At 39.5% G+C, this 18,090-nt stretch overlaps 1 protein-coding gene across 9 annotated transcripts in view; it reads right to left on the reverse strand.

Annotated features, from left to right (window-relative positions):
• Cped1 (cadherin like and PC-esterase domain containing 1) overlaps positions 1-18,090 on the reverse strand; it is a 294,083-nt gene that overhangs the window by 118,874 nt on the left and 157,119 nt on the right. For 7 of the 9 annotated variants that reach the window (XR_013049666.1, XM_006994486.4, XM_042272826.2 and 4 more), the window contains 4 exons: positions 16,932-17,002; positions 14,966-15,016; positions 9,585-9,768; positions 7,769-7,937 (listed from right to left, as the gene is read on the reverse strand). Coding sequence is in view for 8 of the 9 variants with exons in the window: in XM_006994486.4 (XP_006994548.1) it covers positions 7,769-7,937; positions 9,585-9,768; positions 14,966-15,016; positions 16,932-17,002 (475 nt within the window). In the remaining variant the exon portion in view is untranslated. The remainder of the gene's footprint in view (positions 1-7,768; positions 7,938-9,584; positions 9,769-14,965; positions 15,017-16,931; positions 17,003-18,090) is intronic. The other 2 variants (XM_006994487.4, XM_076566159.1) reach the window with 1 other exon arrangement.

The following is an 18,090-nucleotide window of genomic DNA, read 5'->3' on the forward strand; positions in this document are numbered from 1 at the left end:
TTTGCTTTCCCTTGTCCTGTGGAAAGCCAAACTGTGCGGCTTACCATGGCTCTTTCCAGTAAGTCATGTTCTACTGTTGGTTTGGTCTCTTTCCTGGTGAAAACCTTTGGCAGAGTTCCTTTGTACTTTAGAAACAGAAAAGGCTGTGGAAAATGTGAGATAAAAATGCTGGGGACCCTTCTAAGCAATTAAATCTGGCACAAAGTGGGAGCTGGGATTTGAAGTTATTAAAGAGACCTTCATGTATACTTCATGTATCCTTCAAAGTTTCGAATGCCATATTTGAAATCTGGTTACTCCAGAGTGTTTTTAGAGACAGAAATGGAAACAACAACAAAAAGAGCAATCCTTCCCTCAAGGTCCTTTCTATTTCCCCTCCAGCTTAGAAACCAGAGCACAAGTTCTCAGACTGCTAGAGCAAACCCTTCAAGCAAACCGAGGAAATAAAATAGAAATTTTCATTCTAGATGCAACTGTCATGCCCAGATTTTTCTGACTGATACACTCCTCTCAGGATGGAGAGGGAGGCTTATGACACTCGAGAGGTAGACAAGATGTCTTCCAGAAAAGCAGCAACTTGGGACATTCTTGAAGGCCCCTCCTTGCTTTATGAGAAGAGTGAGCACCTGCTGTGTGAGGGGACTTTGAGCTGCCCAGAGGAGATTTGGAGGACTTGTGGAGCTGCCTGCAGGTTGTGCAGAGAGCTCCCAGGTTGCAGCTTTCTGAGATGTTGCCCCTGGTTCAGATGGGCTTCTTGGTGATGCACCTGCTTTTGAGTCATCCCTGCTCCTGGTAGTAACCCCACTAGAAACTCATTGGTTCCCCATGTTGGACTTGGTTGCCATCATTACTTTGGTCTGTTGTGGGATCACTGTCTAGAGTGAGAGACGTGTGTGTTGTGTGTTCCCAGGAAGAGCCTCTCACACATCACATTGGAAGTAAGGGAGATCCACTTTCTTCCACATGGCACTGGACCTCCTAGGCTAACAGAGAAACAAGTTTATTCCTAATAATGGAAGCAGATGTGGCTCAGGAAGACACATAGAACAGATGTGGCAAGCAAAAGGTTTGATTTAAATCCTAATTCGTCTGACCATATGTTGTGCATTGGGTGAGTGACATCACTCTTTCACCAACACTGAATGGTCATTTAAGTGCTAAGCAGATTGTGAATTAAAGGGTACCCCTCCTATTATCACATGCTTCTGAAGAAACTGAACTCCATGCAAAGAAGGCCATGACTTTAATATATATAAATGCCTCCTGCCTACGAAGAAGTCCTTCACACTCAAAATGCCAGGTGACATACTGCATATGGAAAGAATTCTGTCCTTCCCTTAGTACTATGTGGGATTTTGAAGGAAGTTCATAAAAGAGTAGTCATTCTACAGATGTAAGCGTGCAAACCCAGCAAGGATAAGTGTTTAAGCCAAGAGTTTTTCGAGACAGGGTTTCTCTTTGCGTCTTTCCTGGATCTCGCTCTGCAGACCAGGCTGGCCTTGAACTCACCAAGATCCACCTGCCTCTGCCTCCCTAGTGCTGGGATTAAAGGCGTGCACCACCACTGCCCAGCAAGCCAAGAGTTCTTAATAAAGCCTGAGTCATCAATAATGAAATGGGTTCAGTCACCACAGGTCCTTCACAGTGAAGTGAATGAATAGGACTCACTCTCTGTTAGGCACACAGTCTAGGGCACACAATACTTTCCCAGCCTAGGATGACATTCGAACATCTGAGCCTACTAGAGCAGGCTGTACTAAGTTGTGATGATACTAACTAGTGTGCTAAATTAATTTGAAAACTTCGCTTACTTTTTGACTCTGGCGGCAGGAAGGGCAGAGGGCACTCACCACAATACACATGGAGAGGTCAGAGGACGACTTACAGAAGTCAGTTGGTGCTCTCCTTCCTTCATGTGGTCCCGGGGCTCAAACTCAAGTGGGCAGGCTTGGCAGCAAGTGCTCAACTGCTGAGCCGTATCACTGGCCCCTAAGTGAATTTCCCACAAGGTAGTTTCAAGGCATGGAGGATTTGACAGGATGGAAACCCACTGGAAGTTGACGAGAACGTGTAGCAAAAGCCCACTCTTGCCACTGATTACACAGAAAGCCTGGACCAGGTTTCTAACCACTTCTAAAGTCTTGGCTTCTCAGTATATTTTTCTAAAAAGGCGGAAGAAAGATATTTTTTTTTTTAAATTTACCCTTGTCCAGGTTACAGGTGAATAAAACAGGATGGCGAGGTGCTTGGCTAAGTCTTGGCGCACAATGAAGTTCTAGGGACGCTGCATTAGGGCTTCTGCCGCTGCCTCTTCTGCACTCGCTGACTTTCCTCCAGCACACAGTGTGTGAGAAGAGCACAGGGCGGAGCAGGGGCTTTGAACTCACTAACAGTTGAGAGTGTGCCACAGTAGCACAGCTGCAAGCCATCGTGGGGAAACTGGTAGACTGAAGTAGGTAAGATAACTAGTGGATAATCACTCAGTCAACTAACTGGCGTTTTGTAAGTAATTGTTGAGAAATACACCCCTAATCTCTTATTGTAATTTTTTGCTAAGACATTAGACAAACATCTCTATGAGTTACTTTATAGTATATTTCTCTGCGGTTCTAGGAGGGTGCAAAAATAAATGAGAGAATTATAAAGCATTTCTAAATGCTGAATTGGAGTCATTTGTATAGAATTTAGTAACATGGCATCTAAGTGGCTAAATTTCTTTTTATAAAGCAGCACATGCCAGTTAATGAAATGCATAGCTAAATGCTGAATGGTTTTACAAATACTATTTTCTCTTTCCTCAGTATTTCCCTCTTTGTGTATAATAATCCACTTTAAGATAAAAATGGTTCTAGCCAATACATCCATGGAACATGGTCCTCTAGGCTTCTGCTGTATGACCTTCCTGAAGACCTTATTTATGACTCTCTCCCAACACAGTGCTTTGGGGGCAAAATGTACCTCAACTACACAAATCAATTTCTGTGGAGTTATTGTTATCCATGTCAAAACTTTGATTTGGAAAGAGGTAGTAAAAGAAATACTTTTCCATGTGTATTTCAATTTCCTTAGAACATAAATATATTTTATTATTTCCTAAACATGACATTTTCCAGCCACAGTAACAGTTTATTTATTACCTTCTAAACCTTTTTTTCTTAGCAGTGAAGCCTTACACATTTATGGATAAATCTAAATGCAGTAACAATCTAAGTGTGTTGGTCACATGATGGTTTTAGGTTTCATTAAGAAACCTGTTTTTTATAATTGAATGCACATTTGTGATTGTAGTAATTACACTAGGCAGAAAAGATGACTAGTTAGTGAGCAGAACTAGAAGTAATTAAAATGTAAGGATGATGAAATATGAGAATGAATCTCCAGCAGACATTATTTAAGGAATACCTGTAAGCCATTCACTCTCATTTAACATAGTGCTACACAGGGAAGAAAGCATATGGCTTTAAGTATTATGCTTTTCATTGGTATTGATTCCACCCCAAAGGAGACATTGGCAATCTCTGGGGACATATATTGTCACCACTTCAGAAGGAGTCTACAATAATGTTCAGAGATAGCTTTCTTGCAAATTGTCCATGTCCAAATGTCAGTGGTGCTGGGGTTGAAATAGGTGGCCCAGTTTAATTATTTATATTAATTATATAAAAATCTCCCTCCTTACCTACAACGACTAAAACCACTTTGGGACAGCTATATACAATTTCTATTGTCATAACCATAATTGAAATGAAGTTATTAAATAATTTCAAATAGTTTATTATGGTCAATTATATATTTAGTAATGCTTGGACATACAAAGGACACAAAATGGCTTACAATTCAAAGATCATATTCACCAAAATACCATGGTAACTGGCTTTTAACTGACTAGTATACTTTGTAGGTCTGCTATCTCTTCCCTGCTAATCTTCTGGTGAAACAGTAAAGTGAATAGTTGATTCCCAGAAGGAAGAGAACAAGGGGAAGAGAAGTGAGTGGTTTGATGGTACCCAAATTGAATTATCCTGCTTTAGTTATTTGAAAGTGAGTTACTTTCTGTATTTGCTATGAACTGAATGACTCCCAAAGTTTATGTGTTAAAACAACCCCACTGCAAAGTATTGGGAGGTGGGACCTTTTAGGATAGGATTATGTCATGAAGGCTGTGCCTTAGTCCTTATGAAAGGACTGGGCCCCGTGGAAGGGTTGATATCTTATCAACAGCCGAGGCCCTTGTCTTGCTCCTTGGCTCCTCCCCACATGGAACACAGCCTGTGTCCTTTCCCCTCTACTACCGTGGGGGTATCCAGAGGCCTTGACAGAGTTCCAAAGGCGTGATTTTGAGATTCTCAGCCTCCAGAACTGTGAGAAATAAACTTCTATTCTTTATAAATTACTAACTACAGGCGTTTGGTTATAGCAACATGAATGGATTAAGACACTAATTTTAAACTGAACCATAGAGACCATAAACCAAAATCTAATTTGAAATGCAAGGAGTAGTTGAAATTTCCCCTTTTTACTGAAAAATAAAATGTGATCAATGTTTAATTTTTTCCCTTTTAAGCTTGCATGTATCAGTTTGGGGACTGATATTAAACAGTTTATCTGATAATTTGAAAATAATGTGCTGTGGACTTTAATCCTAACAACACAATAGCAGAAAAGGGGGTGGGTGGGTGGGTGGGTGGAAGAGCAAACATTTTAGGTTTTGTGACATATATCTGCCTTGTTATTAGTTTAAGTCAGATTCTTAAGAACCTAAGAGTTGGTGATTAGGAACCAATCCCTCTCACTTTCTACGCATCTGAACCTTTGTGATTTTATCAGCTCTGAAGCCTAAAGATGATTATGACCCTAAGCAGTAATCTTCATAGTCAATTTTGCTGGATTGTTTGGATTAATTTGCAAAGTGGTACCCCTGGGATTGTTTATGAGGGCTTTTCAAAAGAGGTTTAACTTGGAAGAGAAGACAGAAATCTTAAATGTGGGTGGCACCATTCCAAGCTGAACAGAAGGAGAAGCTGAGTATTACCTCGCCCAGACTTGATGCAGGGGGAGGAGCTTGGTCCTGCCTCAACTTGATGTGCCATGCATTGTTGACACCCATGGGAGGCCTTATCCACTTCTGAATGGAGAGGGAGGAGGAGTGAATGGGGGGTGGTCAGGTGGGAGGTGGAGGTGGGGGTGGGGGTAGGGAGGGAGAGGAGGGAGAGGAGGAAATGGGAGGAGAAAAGGAAGGGGAAACTGCGGTCGAGGTGTAAAATAAACACAAATCTGTAACTATATATATATATATATATATTTATTATTATATTAAAGGAGAAGCTGAGCACCAGCGTTCATCACTGGCTCCTGACTCTAAAGGAAACATGACCAGCCACCTCATGCTCCTGCCTCCATACCTTCCGGGCCATGCTGGTGTACCCTCAAACTGTAAGCCAGAGTGAACTCTCTCTCTTCTCTGAGTTGCTTTTGGTCATGCATTTTTGTAACAGCAGTGAAAAAATTAACCAGCACAGAGGGCTTCTGGGTAGAATTGGAGGTGGAGCCTCTGTGACAGAGACTGACCCTGACCTCCTGCAGGACACATGGCAGCTCAGGCCTAGCTAAGACTTGAAAGTAAGCTGCCAAACAACCATCTGGCTTGGGAAAGAAAGCTGGGGGATGGGAGGAGGGAGGAGATGGGGTTTGTGGATAGTGTGTGGAGTGAGTAGAAAATTTCTTAATAAAAAAAATGAAAAAAAAAGAAAGTAAGCTGCATTATTTGCCACACTTTTCTGCTCACTCATTCAAGAATTTTTGTAAATGAAACATTAAAATACTATTAAACATTTTCCATGTTATGAAATATAGTACTTACTGAAGTAAGAACTGTGGTCCTTACTGAAGGACCACACATAGACTTTCAAGTAAGAAGTCCTGGAAAGGATTCATAAATGACTGAAATAGTTTCCTGCAGTCGTCTGTGAGATTCATCCCACAAGAATTTTCTAATATTTTTCTTCATGTTATAGTAATAAGTATAATCCATTCTCTTTGGCAATTGCATGGTAATTAACTTGTTTCTGATCAATATGGTACTTGATAAGTGAGATATGTCTTGGAAAATAATCATACAAACTTCCCATCTCACATTGTTTTTCTTATTTTACTGAACTAAAATTTATATGAAAACTTGCCCAACTATTTCATATGTATTTTCTATATTACACAGATAGTATATAGTAAAATTATATAAGTTTTAAGTGCATAGTTTTCATATATCTATATATCACTTGTTCATATAAGTAGCCACCACCCAGATTAAGATATAAGACATTTCCTCAAAGAGTCCCTTCATGAATATGGGCATTGATAGCTTCCAGATAACAACTGTTTTGGTCTCTATAATCATGTTAATTTTACCTGCTTTTAAATGTCTTTTAAACAGACACAATGTGTCTTTATATGTCTGGCTTCTCTCTGATGGAACAAACTGGGGTTAATAAAGAAAATATTGGAAGGGGAAACCATGACCAAAATATATTGTATGAAATAAAATTTAAATGAAAGAAATAAATTAAAAATAACAAAGGTTTTTACATATGTGTAAGTGCAGGCATTAGAGAGGAGACAGGGAGTATCAGGGAAGGACAGTGCCATATGCACTAAAACAGATGTGGGCTTCGGAAGAGTCACCTGGTTTCCCTTTTATTTACAAAAATGGATTGATAACTTTCAATTGTTTTCTTTGCTTTATAATACTCTTTACAACAATGTAGAATTCCCTATGATTTTATGAGAATTCCTGAGGTTCAGATTTACATTTCCTTAGGAAGAAAATCTATGAAATGAATAACCTTACGAAGTGGTATTGAGCTCTTGGTAACAGATGAGTAAGAAGGGAAGGACGGTAGTGTCTGGCTGCTAAATGAATAAATGAACAATTGTGGGGTTCTTTCCATCCACGAAGGCCCGGAAGGTCATCATCCTGTTTGATGCTCTCTACTGCAAAGCTCTTGATAACGAGCACATCCTTTTGACATTGTATGAGTATATTTGTGATTATACTTTCTGAATGAATTAGGAAATACATGCTCAGAGTTCTAGCTCCTACTTGTCTGTCATCATCTGTTTGCATGGTATGAGATGATGTAGATGGTTATGTATGTACTATACTCCTTTAAGGAAAAGAAACTGTAAGGAAAAGCTGACAAAAAGACAAAGTCAGAGGGTAATAGAAACCCTCCTCCCTAACCAGTAAGGCTACAAAATGGAATGTGTTTCTCAAAGGAGAAGCCACAGCCTTGAGAAGTGATTAAGGTCTGAGACATAAATGAGAAATACATCTATGCCAAGCAAATTTCATTTCGTAAGTTTTCCTCTAATTTTTTTTTTTTTTTTTTTTTTTTTTTTTTTTTTTTTTACAATAAATTCCATTGGATCCAGTTTAAAGTTTCAAAAGGAGATCTAGGGACAAATCCAAGAAAAACAAGAAAGTTTAAATGGGCTATGCAAAACCAAATCCATAGCTGCCATTGCTCAACAATGTTAACCAGTAACCATGATGAACCCCTGAGCCCAGTGAGCACAGAGTGTGGCCACCACACGGGAAAGAAACCCCAGAAGGTGGGGCTTCAGATACCTGCCCTGGGCTCCGACTGCTGCAGCTATCATGGCTTAGAGAAGCGCCATACTGCAATGTGTGCAACAAGGACACTTGGCACTTCTCACCGGATTAACTAATCATTCCCAATTCAACACAAGTGTAAACGCACAGTTAACTCACTTGTACAAAACCGCATGCTGTGAAATCCTCAAAGAAGGGCAGACTTGGGCGGTCTTCTCTATAGATGGTGAGTTTATATGTGGTTACTGTGTCACCCTCTGCTGGAGATTCATCCACCACGAACATGGAAATTCTGTTCATTCCTAATCCCAGAGGATAGTTGGCAAAGCTGAGGGCAGACAGTGGAAGAAGATGGAGTGTGAGAGATGGAAGAGTTTTAATATGGATGGAGACAATTATTCAGGCCAAACAGATTCAGACACCAGTATATATTATGATTATGATTATGATGATGATGATGATGATTGTTACTTGCCTAAAACATGTAAGAACTGCATAATTTCATAAGAAAAATGAAATATGAAAAATCTTCCTTTCCTTCTTCCTTGCTCTACCAGGAATCATCTTTCAGGACAAGTCATGACTAGAGGGAAAGAAACCTAATATTTATTAACCACTTGTCAGGGTTGGGAATTACTTCTAATACAATAGCTCTATACAAAACCCAATGGTCCTTATTATAAACATAGAGACTCTCTTTTGTTTGTTTGTTTTTCGAGGCAAGGTTTCTGTGTGTAGCCCTGGCTATCCTGAAATTCACTCTATATACCAGTCTGGCCTCAAACTCAGAGATCCACCTGCCTCTGCCTCCCAAGAGACATGCCTGGGATTAAAGGTGTGTACCATAAATGCCCAGCAATATAGAGAGTCTTAAAATAACTGGTAGTCAAATTACCTCGTTACATGGTAGAGTCAGGGTAGAACCCAAATCAGAGTAACATGAATCCTCTTTTCCTTTCTCTATCTTATTTCATTCTTTTCTTTTTTCCTTTCTTCCCTTCCTCCCTCTTCCTGCTTTCTACCCTTTTTTTGACAGATAGTCTCAAACTCCAACTGAGTATATAACCCAAGGTTTCCTGTATGCGAGGCAAGCACTCTACTAATGAAGGGGTATTAATGTTACTATTTTACTGAGCTCAAATCCTCCTTTCTTTACACTGAACTGGACTGTCATCATGCCAAGCACATTCTTTCCCAAAGTAGTGGTTTTCAACCTTCCTAATGCTGCAACACTTTAATACAGGTCCTCATGTTGTGAAGACCCCCAACCAAACATTATTTACATTGCTACTTCACAACTGTGGCTTTGCTACTGTGAATTGTAATGTAAGTATCTGTGTTTTCCAATGGTCTTAGGTGACCCCGGTGAAAGGGTTATTCAATTCCCTAAGGGGGTTGAGACCCACACACAGGTTGAAAACCTCTGCCCTACGACATTGACTTGTATCTTCCTCTTTATGGACACTATATGTGACGAGGTTCCGGTTCTGTTCAAATTTTTGAACAAAAGAGTTGGAGTCTTTTAAAAACAGCTATAGAAAATAACAACAAATAAAGAAAAAAGTAAACAAATCAACCCTGCAAGATGAGCAAAGTCAGGAGTACTGCACCCACAGATTTTCACCAGGCTGGAAACATTGACTTAGGGTAAAGGGGGGATCGATATTTTTAAGCATCAGCTCCAACAATCTGGAAACAAGACGATGAGATGAAGCGGAGTTGTTGATGGCTCCCCCTTGTATTTTATATATCAAGGCCCTCTCTTGTTACAGTATTATTACAAAGATGAACTCGAGGTTTTTGTTTGCTTGTTTGTTTTTTGTAGATTGGTAGAGAACCTGTGTGTGTTTTCTAAGCACGTGAAGCCTGAAAGAGCAAGATTTCACAGCACCGTGCTTTCTGAACCACCGTCAAAGGTGGGATCAGACACCTGCTTTCTGGTGCGCAGTTAAGTCAGCCGGCACGCTTCCCATACCTCGGTCCTGCCCGCTCTTGCAAGTGCACCTTGCACTGGCACTTCGAAGTCTCTGCTCGAATCCTCACTGTTAGCACATCAAAGGGCACTTCACAGTAATAATCCTTGATCTTCGGATTAAAGTCGGGATTTAGCTCCAAATGGGGATGGGTGGAGATCTTGATACGGCAGAGTGTGTCTTCCTCTGTTACCAAGACAGAAAGAAGGACAAAGGCAACTGTGAACTGCATCTAGATTTAAATCTGCATGTGGTTAAGGAGTTCTCCCCTCCCACTCCTAAGCACAGTTTCAGCAGTCAGTGGCTATCCACTCGGCACCTAGGCACTATTGACTTGTGGCATCAACTTGAGTTCCAGTTTATCAAACATGAGGGCACTCCCTCAGGCCAGCTGTTCACTGTAGGTGGTGTGATACACACGATATTTTCCCTCAGTCCTTGAAATGATTAGGGCACAGAAGGTGGGGGAAATGTCTTTCCTGTGGGTTGATAACGTCCTCATGAGATATATGACATCCTGACTAACTATGAAAATGGAACAATGGCTCCATGGGACAGTGGCAGAAGGGAACCAGCAGGTAATCAGGAAACTTTCTTAATGAAAAATGTCATTAAACTGCCAACTGTTGATCTAAGAGTAGTAAGGCAGAGCAAAGAATGTGAACTTTGGTATCATACCAAACACGTAGTTCAAAATATTCACAAAGCATCCTGAAATCCCTTCCCAAGCCGCCTCATCAGGGGAAAGTGTCAGAAAGTAATAGAAGGAAATGCCATATCTGTTTAAACCTGTTCTCGAGCCTACGATGACTCCGTGCCATTGACTATAAATTTCCCACTACAGCAACTCGTTTTACAGCAAACACTATCTTGGTGCAAGAAAGAAAAACAGCTTGAGTGGTGTGCACACAGAGAGGCCACTGTTAAGTTAGACCTAACATTAATATTTGGGATGGACAAGGACCCAGGAGCCTATCAACATAGTTTTCAAAGAAGTATCTACAAGTATTTTATCTATTCTTTACAATGGTCAGCAAAACTCCAGCAAATGTAGGTATAAAAACGCTCCTGAAATCAGCAAAGTGGAAAATCCTACGTAGCATAGCAAGCCAAGGTACAACAGCTCAATGCCAGAAGGTATGGAACTGAAGTCGGCAAAAAGACATTGTTCTGGTCACTGCTGCCCTTCTCCTTTTCTGTAGCTCCCATAATGGTTTCTCTAAAATCAAATCTGACAGTTTGTTTACAATTTATAGTAGTAGTTTCTCACCATTTCTAGAGTTAAGCTAAAGAAGAGGAAATGCATTCCACAAGTCCCCCTTGTTTTGCTATCCATTACTTCTGCTATTATGTCCTGGATGGACTTTGTACTCCACTAACACCAAAATTCTGATATGCCTTTGAGGGAAACAGAGAAGCATCACCCAAGGAGGGGACAGAAAACCATCATCCAGCTGTGGCACTCTAGCTCTGAGAACCAGGCCTCCACAAAGCTGCCTGCGGCTTCTAAACATGAAAGTTAATATATGCAGCTCTGTCTCGTATTCTGTGGTTTTCCCTGCCAGTGGGAGGAAAACAGTTAATCAAGTATAAATTAAGAGCACAATAGTGTTGTGGGATATGTGTAGACTGTGTGAAGATATATTACTGTGATTGTTTTAATAAAGAGCTGAATGGTCAATAGCGAGGCAGGGGGTATAGGCAGGGCTTCCGGACAGAGAAAAAGGAAATAGGAGATAATTGAGGCACAGGAGACACAGAACAAGTCAGAGGTACGAAATGAAAGGAAGGTAAAAAGCCATGTGGTAGAATGTAGATTTAAAATATGGGTTAATTTAAGATACAAGAGCTGGTTAGGAACAAGTCTAACTATATAAGCTATAGTCTGAGCTTTCATAATTAACATAAGTCTCCATGTCATTATTTGGGAGCTGGCTTGGCTGGCGGGACAGAGAAAGACTCGTCACAGGATAGTATCATAAATGTGGTGTCATTTCATTCTACAGAAAAGTAACCAACAAATCAATTTTGTTGAATCTCAAAGTGATTTGAGTAAACTGCTTAATTTTACTTGACATTTGAAAAGAACAAGCCAACCAAAGATTTTTATCTGGCTGATATATATATATATATATATATATATATATATATATATATATATGTAGATTTCAACTATAATTTTAATAATCAATCTCAATATGATTCATAAGAATATAAGTATAGGGTATTATAACTCATGCTGAAAATAATGATTGCTTTTAATTCAAATTCAACAGTTTCTTAATAATGTGTTAATTTTTAAAATCAGAGTCCCACCCACCCCATCCACAAGCCTCTGTTCAAAGCATAGAGAGAAGCATAGTGAAAACAGGAGGTTAGCAGTCATGGGATTTGATCCAAATGAACACTCTGACCCCAGCATAACGCATAACACTAAACAAACTAGAGCAGTGATCTGTACTCTTTAGGGAAGCCTGAGCTGCCCAGGCACGGAGGGAGTATAAATAGACTTTTGTGCTCAGAACCACTTGAATGAATAATAAAGAAGCAGATTGTTTTATCAACATGAATCATAGAAGATGTATTTTGACTTAATAGGCTTTCTTTTTCTTTTTATATACTTCATTTATTTCTTTTTGACACATGGTTTTCCCATATAGCCCACTGTGGCCTTGAACTTATGATCTTCCGGCTTTGGCCTCCCAGCACTGGGATTACAAGCATGCGCCACTTCTATTAACTAAGAATATAGTTTTATAACAATTCAGTGAGAATTAATTTCCTTTCGGTTTATACTATTTACAGTTCTTTTTATATTTCACAGCGTAGTCACAGTTTTCAAAGGGGGCTTGTACTTCTTATAAATTGAACCTCACCTCCACAAGAAGTTAAATAAATGTGCAATTTCTTTCTTAAGCAAGATTTTAGCAAGACACCACCACCACCACCACCACCACCACTGAACTTTCCACTTCTGGGTTGGGTGCTATGTCCTGGACCCTTACTTGAAAGCTAATTTAGCTCTGACATCATTGCAACTGAATTAAGGCTCCTGCCTGTAAACACCTGGTGTGTCCTTGGCATCTTTCCCAGTCCAGTCCTGACACGTCTCGGGCCTGCTTACCTTAGATCTACGGAGAACCCAGCAGGAGGGATGGTGGTGGCAGGGTGCTTACCCTGTTTGGCAAGCATCATGGGAAAGCTGTTTGAAGTTTTGGTGGTTTTTAACGGATTTTCTTTTAACCATAGGATTTTACTGCTCTCTTGATGGATCGTCATAATTCATATTGAACACAGGAAAAGCTTATTCTTTTAAAGATAACCCCACCTGAGCAGGAGCATCACCCAGCATATTTTTAAGTCTTATATCAAACCATAAATGCAGGGAGATTAATTGTAAAGATCCAGGTAGGATGAATTTTTAATCAGTGGAAAAAAAAAAAAAACCGACAAGAACCGAGTTGAAGAGATTTCCTGACAACATGCCCCTCATCTACATCACATCACATCACCTGGGAACCGATAGCCATGAGTTCATCCAGTGCAGAATACAGAACCCCAAACAGATGACATGGCTTTTCCACGTTGTGGTTAGCCCTGAGCCTAGCCCAGGATAGAATCTCAAGAACGATTACTATTGCAAATCTCCTAGTTTTCCCACTGAGCTTTTTCTTTTTAAAACCATACCCAGAGCAGCAGTGAGCCAGGAGAAAGGAGAACCAGAACCAGGTCTTGTAGGTGTGAGGGACTGGTGACCCCGGGGGTGGGGGGTGGGGGGTGGAGTTGCACCAACTCTCTTTTGCCTGGTAAGTACAGCAATGCTCGAAAAGCTTTCTGTCTTTAACTGAATGCACTGTTGACTTCATAAAGGCTAATACTACGCAATCTAGCATCATGCTTGATGTGATTATTAGAAAAGGATGAATAAACAACAGTATTTAGAAGGCAAACAAGTTAGATTATATTAAATTGTAAGACTTTTGTTTATAATAAATTAAGCCTAAGTTTATACATTCCATTTTTCAATTTTTGTGTGTTAGAGGAATTTATTTTGGAAGACAGGTCCTCTCCTTCCTTCCTTCCTTCCTTCCTCCCTCCCTCCCTCCCTTCCCTCCCTCCCTCCCTCCCTCCCTCCCTCCCTCCCTCCCTCCCTCCCTCCTTCCTTCCTTCCTTCCTTTCTTTTTTTTTTCAGGACAGGGTTTCTCTGTGTAGCCCTAGCTGTCTCAGAACTTACTCTGTAGAACAGGCTGGCCTAGAGCTCAAACATCTGCCTGCCTTTGCCTCTGAGTGTGTGATTAAAGGCATGAGCCACCACTGCCCAGAAGACAAATTTTCTAAAAGCACATTTTAGCGAAAAGTGTAAGTAGATTGGTAGGTGCAAATTATTTGGAGGTATACACTGTAAAAAATAAGCCTACAATGGAAATTTCTTAATTCTTTGCATGATATATGATATTAAGAAAATTCCGGAGGTAAGAGACTTGGCTTAGTGGTTAAGAGTACCACACCCGCCGCTTTCCCAGAGGACCTAGATTCAATTCCTAGTGCCACATGGTCACATTTTAAACTTCAGTTCCAGGAGTTATAAAAAAAAGGGGGGGATCCAACCCCCTCTTCTGGTCTCCTCAAGCCCCATCACTCATGGGATGCACAGACATACATGCAGGCAAAACACAATACATGTAAAACAAATGATAATAATTTTTTAAAAGAAAAGAACTTCAGGAGCTTAGGACCAATCTGAAGGTCATAACCCACCTCAATCATTTAATACCCCTGTGACCTTGAAAGTCAACTGGACTTACTCAAAAGATGTGTTTAGAAGACCACTGTTACTATATTAAACCAGATGAACAAAGTGATTTTTAATTTAGATTTTACATAAACTCAAATTGCATATATATTTTATTATGTAGAATTAAAATTCATGATATTTTAAGAAGATAAACTGAAAATTGAGTTTGAAATTCTCAGCTGTTATGAAGAGAATTCTACTCAGTTCTCTCCATTATAGCAATAGCCTAGGAGGAAAACAAATTACTTCAGAATGGTGAGATTTCTAAAGAGGATGTATAAGCCAAATTCTATTTCTAATGTAAAGCCTTAAGATTCCTTGGGCCCCTAAAAATGAATCTGGAAGTCACTGACCTAAAATAACATATATAAGTATAATATTTTAAACTATAAATCAGAGTATCTAAAAATGAAATGTTTTATTCATGCAGAAGTGACAGATATTAACTTAACCAGAAATAAAACTTCTCAAAAATCTACTTTAGCAGCCTAAAGGCATCTGAATATGATAAAAATGTTTCTATTTTTTCAAAGTTGGGTTGTGTCTAACTATGGGCTGTACTATGGGAACACTTCAATCTCAACTCACCATTACTGCAATGTATATCTTTATTTTCATACAAAACTCGTGGAACTGCATCTAAAATAAAAAAAATTAAATTTAAAAACAAAACTGTGAATTTAATGTAAAAATCCTCTCCCTCCCTCTCTTTCTCCCCTTTCTCTCTCTGTCTCTTCTCTCCTCCCTCTCTTTGTCTTTTGCTCTGAATCTGGAGCTTACTGATGAGCTAGACTAGCCAATCAGTAAGACCCAAGGGTCTGCCTGTCTCTATCCCCTACTTCCACGTGCTGGAGACTCACACCATCACACCAGAGTTCCGTATAGTGCTAGGAATGGGAAGCACACACTCATATACAAAGCAAGCACTTCACTGAGCTGTCTCTCGACTCCTCACCAGTGAGCATCTCTAAGCAAAGCTGGCAAACATTCCACTGTCGGATTCAAAGCTCTAACAAGTGATGACTTCTAGTGGCAGAACGTTGGAGGAACAAATGAGTGGTCTGGATGTCATCTTTATCCTAAGTAAACTATTACATCTCTTCTAGTTCTGGGATCCTATGCTATAGTTTCCTAAATTGTTGGAATGAAGATATTCTAACCAGTTGGTTACTCTGTATGTTCCAAGTTTCTGGATAACTAAACATCCAACTGAAAAAAATTCTAATAAATATTTATGGACAAATGAATGCATAAAATATGTAGATTGCTTTAAAATATTCATTAAAAAAGAAAAAAAGTGGTGGCAGAAGAGAGCAGTCCATGCTTAATCATCATCCATTTATTTCTAGGCCTACTGATTCGTTTTGTTGAATCTGCGGTTCTCAAACTATCGTCCTTCAAACTCACTGTTGGGCCTTAAACCACAGTGCTGGTTAGAAGATTCAGTGCAGCATCACTGAGAAACACAGTATTGAACTAAATCCTGGTTGTAACAGCCTTTCTTCAGTTAAAAGGAATAGCTAGATATACTGATGATTATTTCTTGCATTTTTTCTTCTTGAAATATTATCTTCTTGTATGTCAAAACATTAAATATTCCTTAAAAATGAGACTATGAAGAAAAAGAGGTAAAGTCAGGGGAATAAAGATCACCACCCAGCTTCTTGAGGGTCCTCCTGCCAGTAGGGCAGCTGTTACATTCAACCACACAGCCTGAACATCTTTCATGGCAAAGGTTTTTTTCTAGCTATTTATAGAATTTTATTTCAGGACTATAGGTTCACAGATGCTTTCCGTCTACTCTTACAGCAATAATGGTGGATTCTCATGTTTTCATCTATTACTTGTTTATTTATTTTTATAATTTGCTGAAAACTGTATTATAAATAGGTACTAAACTTTTTTCAGAGGCTACATTACTGTTTATTAAAATGCTTAAATTTTTAAATGTTCACAATATTCTTAATTATTTTCTTAAAAATAGCAGTAGAATTTCTAGTCTATAAGGGTGAATTTTATTTAACTAGATAATCTATTTTTGTGCACTAAGGATTAAGCCTAGAGCCTCAGCATATCAAGCACGTGTGTGCTAAGGCCCCAAGAGTAACTTTTAAAGCTTACTTTCTATGCTATCAAGTAGCCCCTTAACATGTACTCTAGTTCAAACGCTTACCATCAGAATGAGAATACTCATTTCCCCTCACTCCTTCCCTATCTTTAAGAAGAACATCTAGCCTGGCGGTGGTGGCGCATGCCTTTAATCCCAGCACTCGGGAGGCAGAGGCAGGCGGATCTCTGTGAGTTCGAGGCCAGCCTGGGCTACCAAGTGAGTTCCAGGAAAGGCGCAAAGCTACACAGAGAAACCCTGTCTCGAAAAACCAAAAAAAAAAAAAAAAAGAAGAAGAAGAAGAACATCTAATTTTGAGGAGAAAGTATCACTTTCTTGCTTAATTTTCATTTTTGATTGCTAACAAAGTTAAACATTTTAAATATATTTTGAAGCCAGATAGTAATTTTCTTTATACTATACTATGTGGGACTATGTGCTTTTTACCTTTTTTCCTTTTGATTGCTTCTGACGATTCTTGTGGTTTCTGAATGGTCTCATTTCTTTTGGAAGAATTCCTGTAAATACAATGCCAAGCAAGTCCAAATCAACAAGGCGAACACACGGTCTTTTGTCCCAGGTGGGCACAGTTATTTCGGTGAAGACAAGAAACACTGTCTGGATTTCAGTTCTCCAAGCTGATAGATAGCATTAGTGTCTATAGTTGAAAAAAAACTAGTATAAACGAAACAAAACAAACAACAACAAAAACAGTCACTCTCTAGTTGGAAGCTGAGCAACCTCAGATAGCCTAGATCCAACAGAGATGGTTTTAAAACGCACATTCTCACTGCCTAACAATCCACAGCTTTGATGCCAAGAGCCTTGGGCGTCTTGAGACACAGCCTGAGAATGTACACAAAATTGGAGAAACCAACATGGTATACGAAACAATCGACATTGCCAAAGCATGTGTCCTTACACTTCCCGATAACCAACAGAGAACGGCCAAGGTTGCTTACATCTTGGCATGGTGGCTTCGTTTTCTAGGTTGTACAAGTAACCATTTAAGTCCTTCGAACTGGGCCTAAAACAACCTAAACTGCAGTCAGGTCTGGATAATGGAGAACACAGGTCACTGTGGTCCTGACATGACTTTCCTGTGTTGATACGATGTGGTGCTGCCTTAAAATGGGGATGACAGTATTTGCTCTACAGAGGGACACTGTGAAAATCAAATAAAAATGCCAGTGCCAGACACTGTGCTGAGTAATGCAGCACAAAGGTCAGGAAGGCATCTTCAGGCCCGTGAAAGTATCATTGTCATCATCATCATCATCATCATCATCATCATCAGGCAGAATGTCTAAAAGAACCTACGCATTAAACAGTTTGCTAATTGCTGATTAGCATTTCTATCATTGCCAATGCTGAAAGTTAGGATAATTTTACTTCTAAAAGTCAGCTTTCTTTGGGTATGCACACACACACACACACACACACACACAAAAAAAAAAAAAAAAAAAAAAAAAAAAAAAACTGGAGGCAAAAATGTAGTGGTTCCTTTCAAGGAATGGAATAAGAGGTAAATCATGCTTTATAAAAGATAGGAAGTTTTTGATGGTGGTGAGATTATTTGTTGTTTATTTTTATGTTTGTCATGTTG

The sequence above is a fragment of the Peromyscus maniculatus genome, chromosome 3 (genome assembly GCF_049852395.1).
Source record: "Peromyscus maniculatus bairdii isolate BWxNUB_F1_BW_parent chromosome 3, HU_Pman_BW_mat_3.1, whole genome shotgun sequence".
Lineage (NCBI taxonomy): Eukaryota > Metazoa > Chordata > Mammalia > Rodentia > Cricetidae > Peromyscus > Peromyscus maniculatus.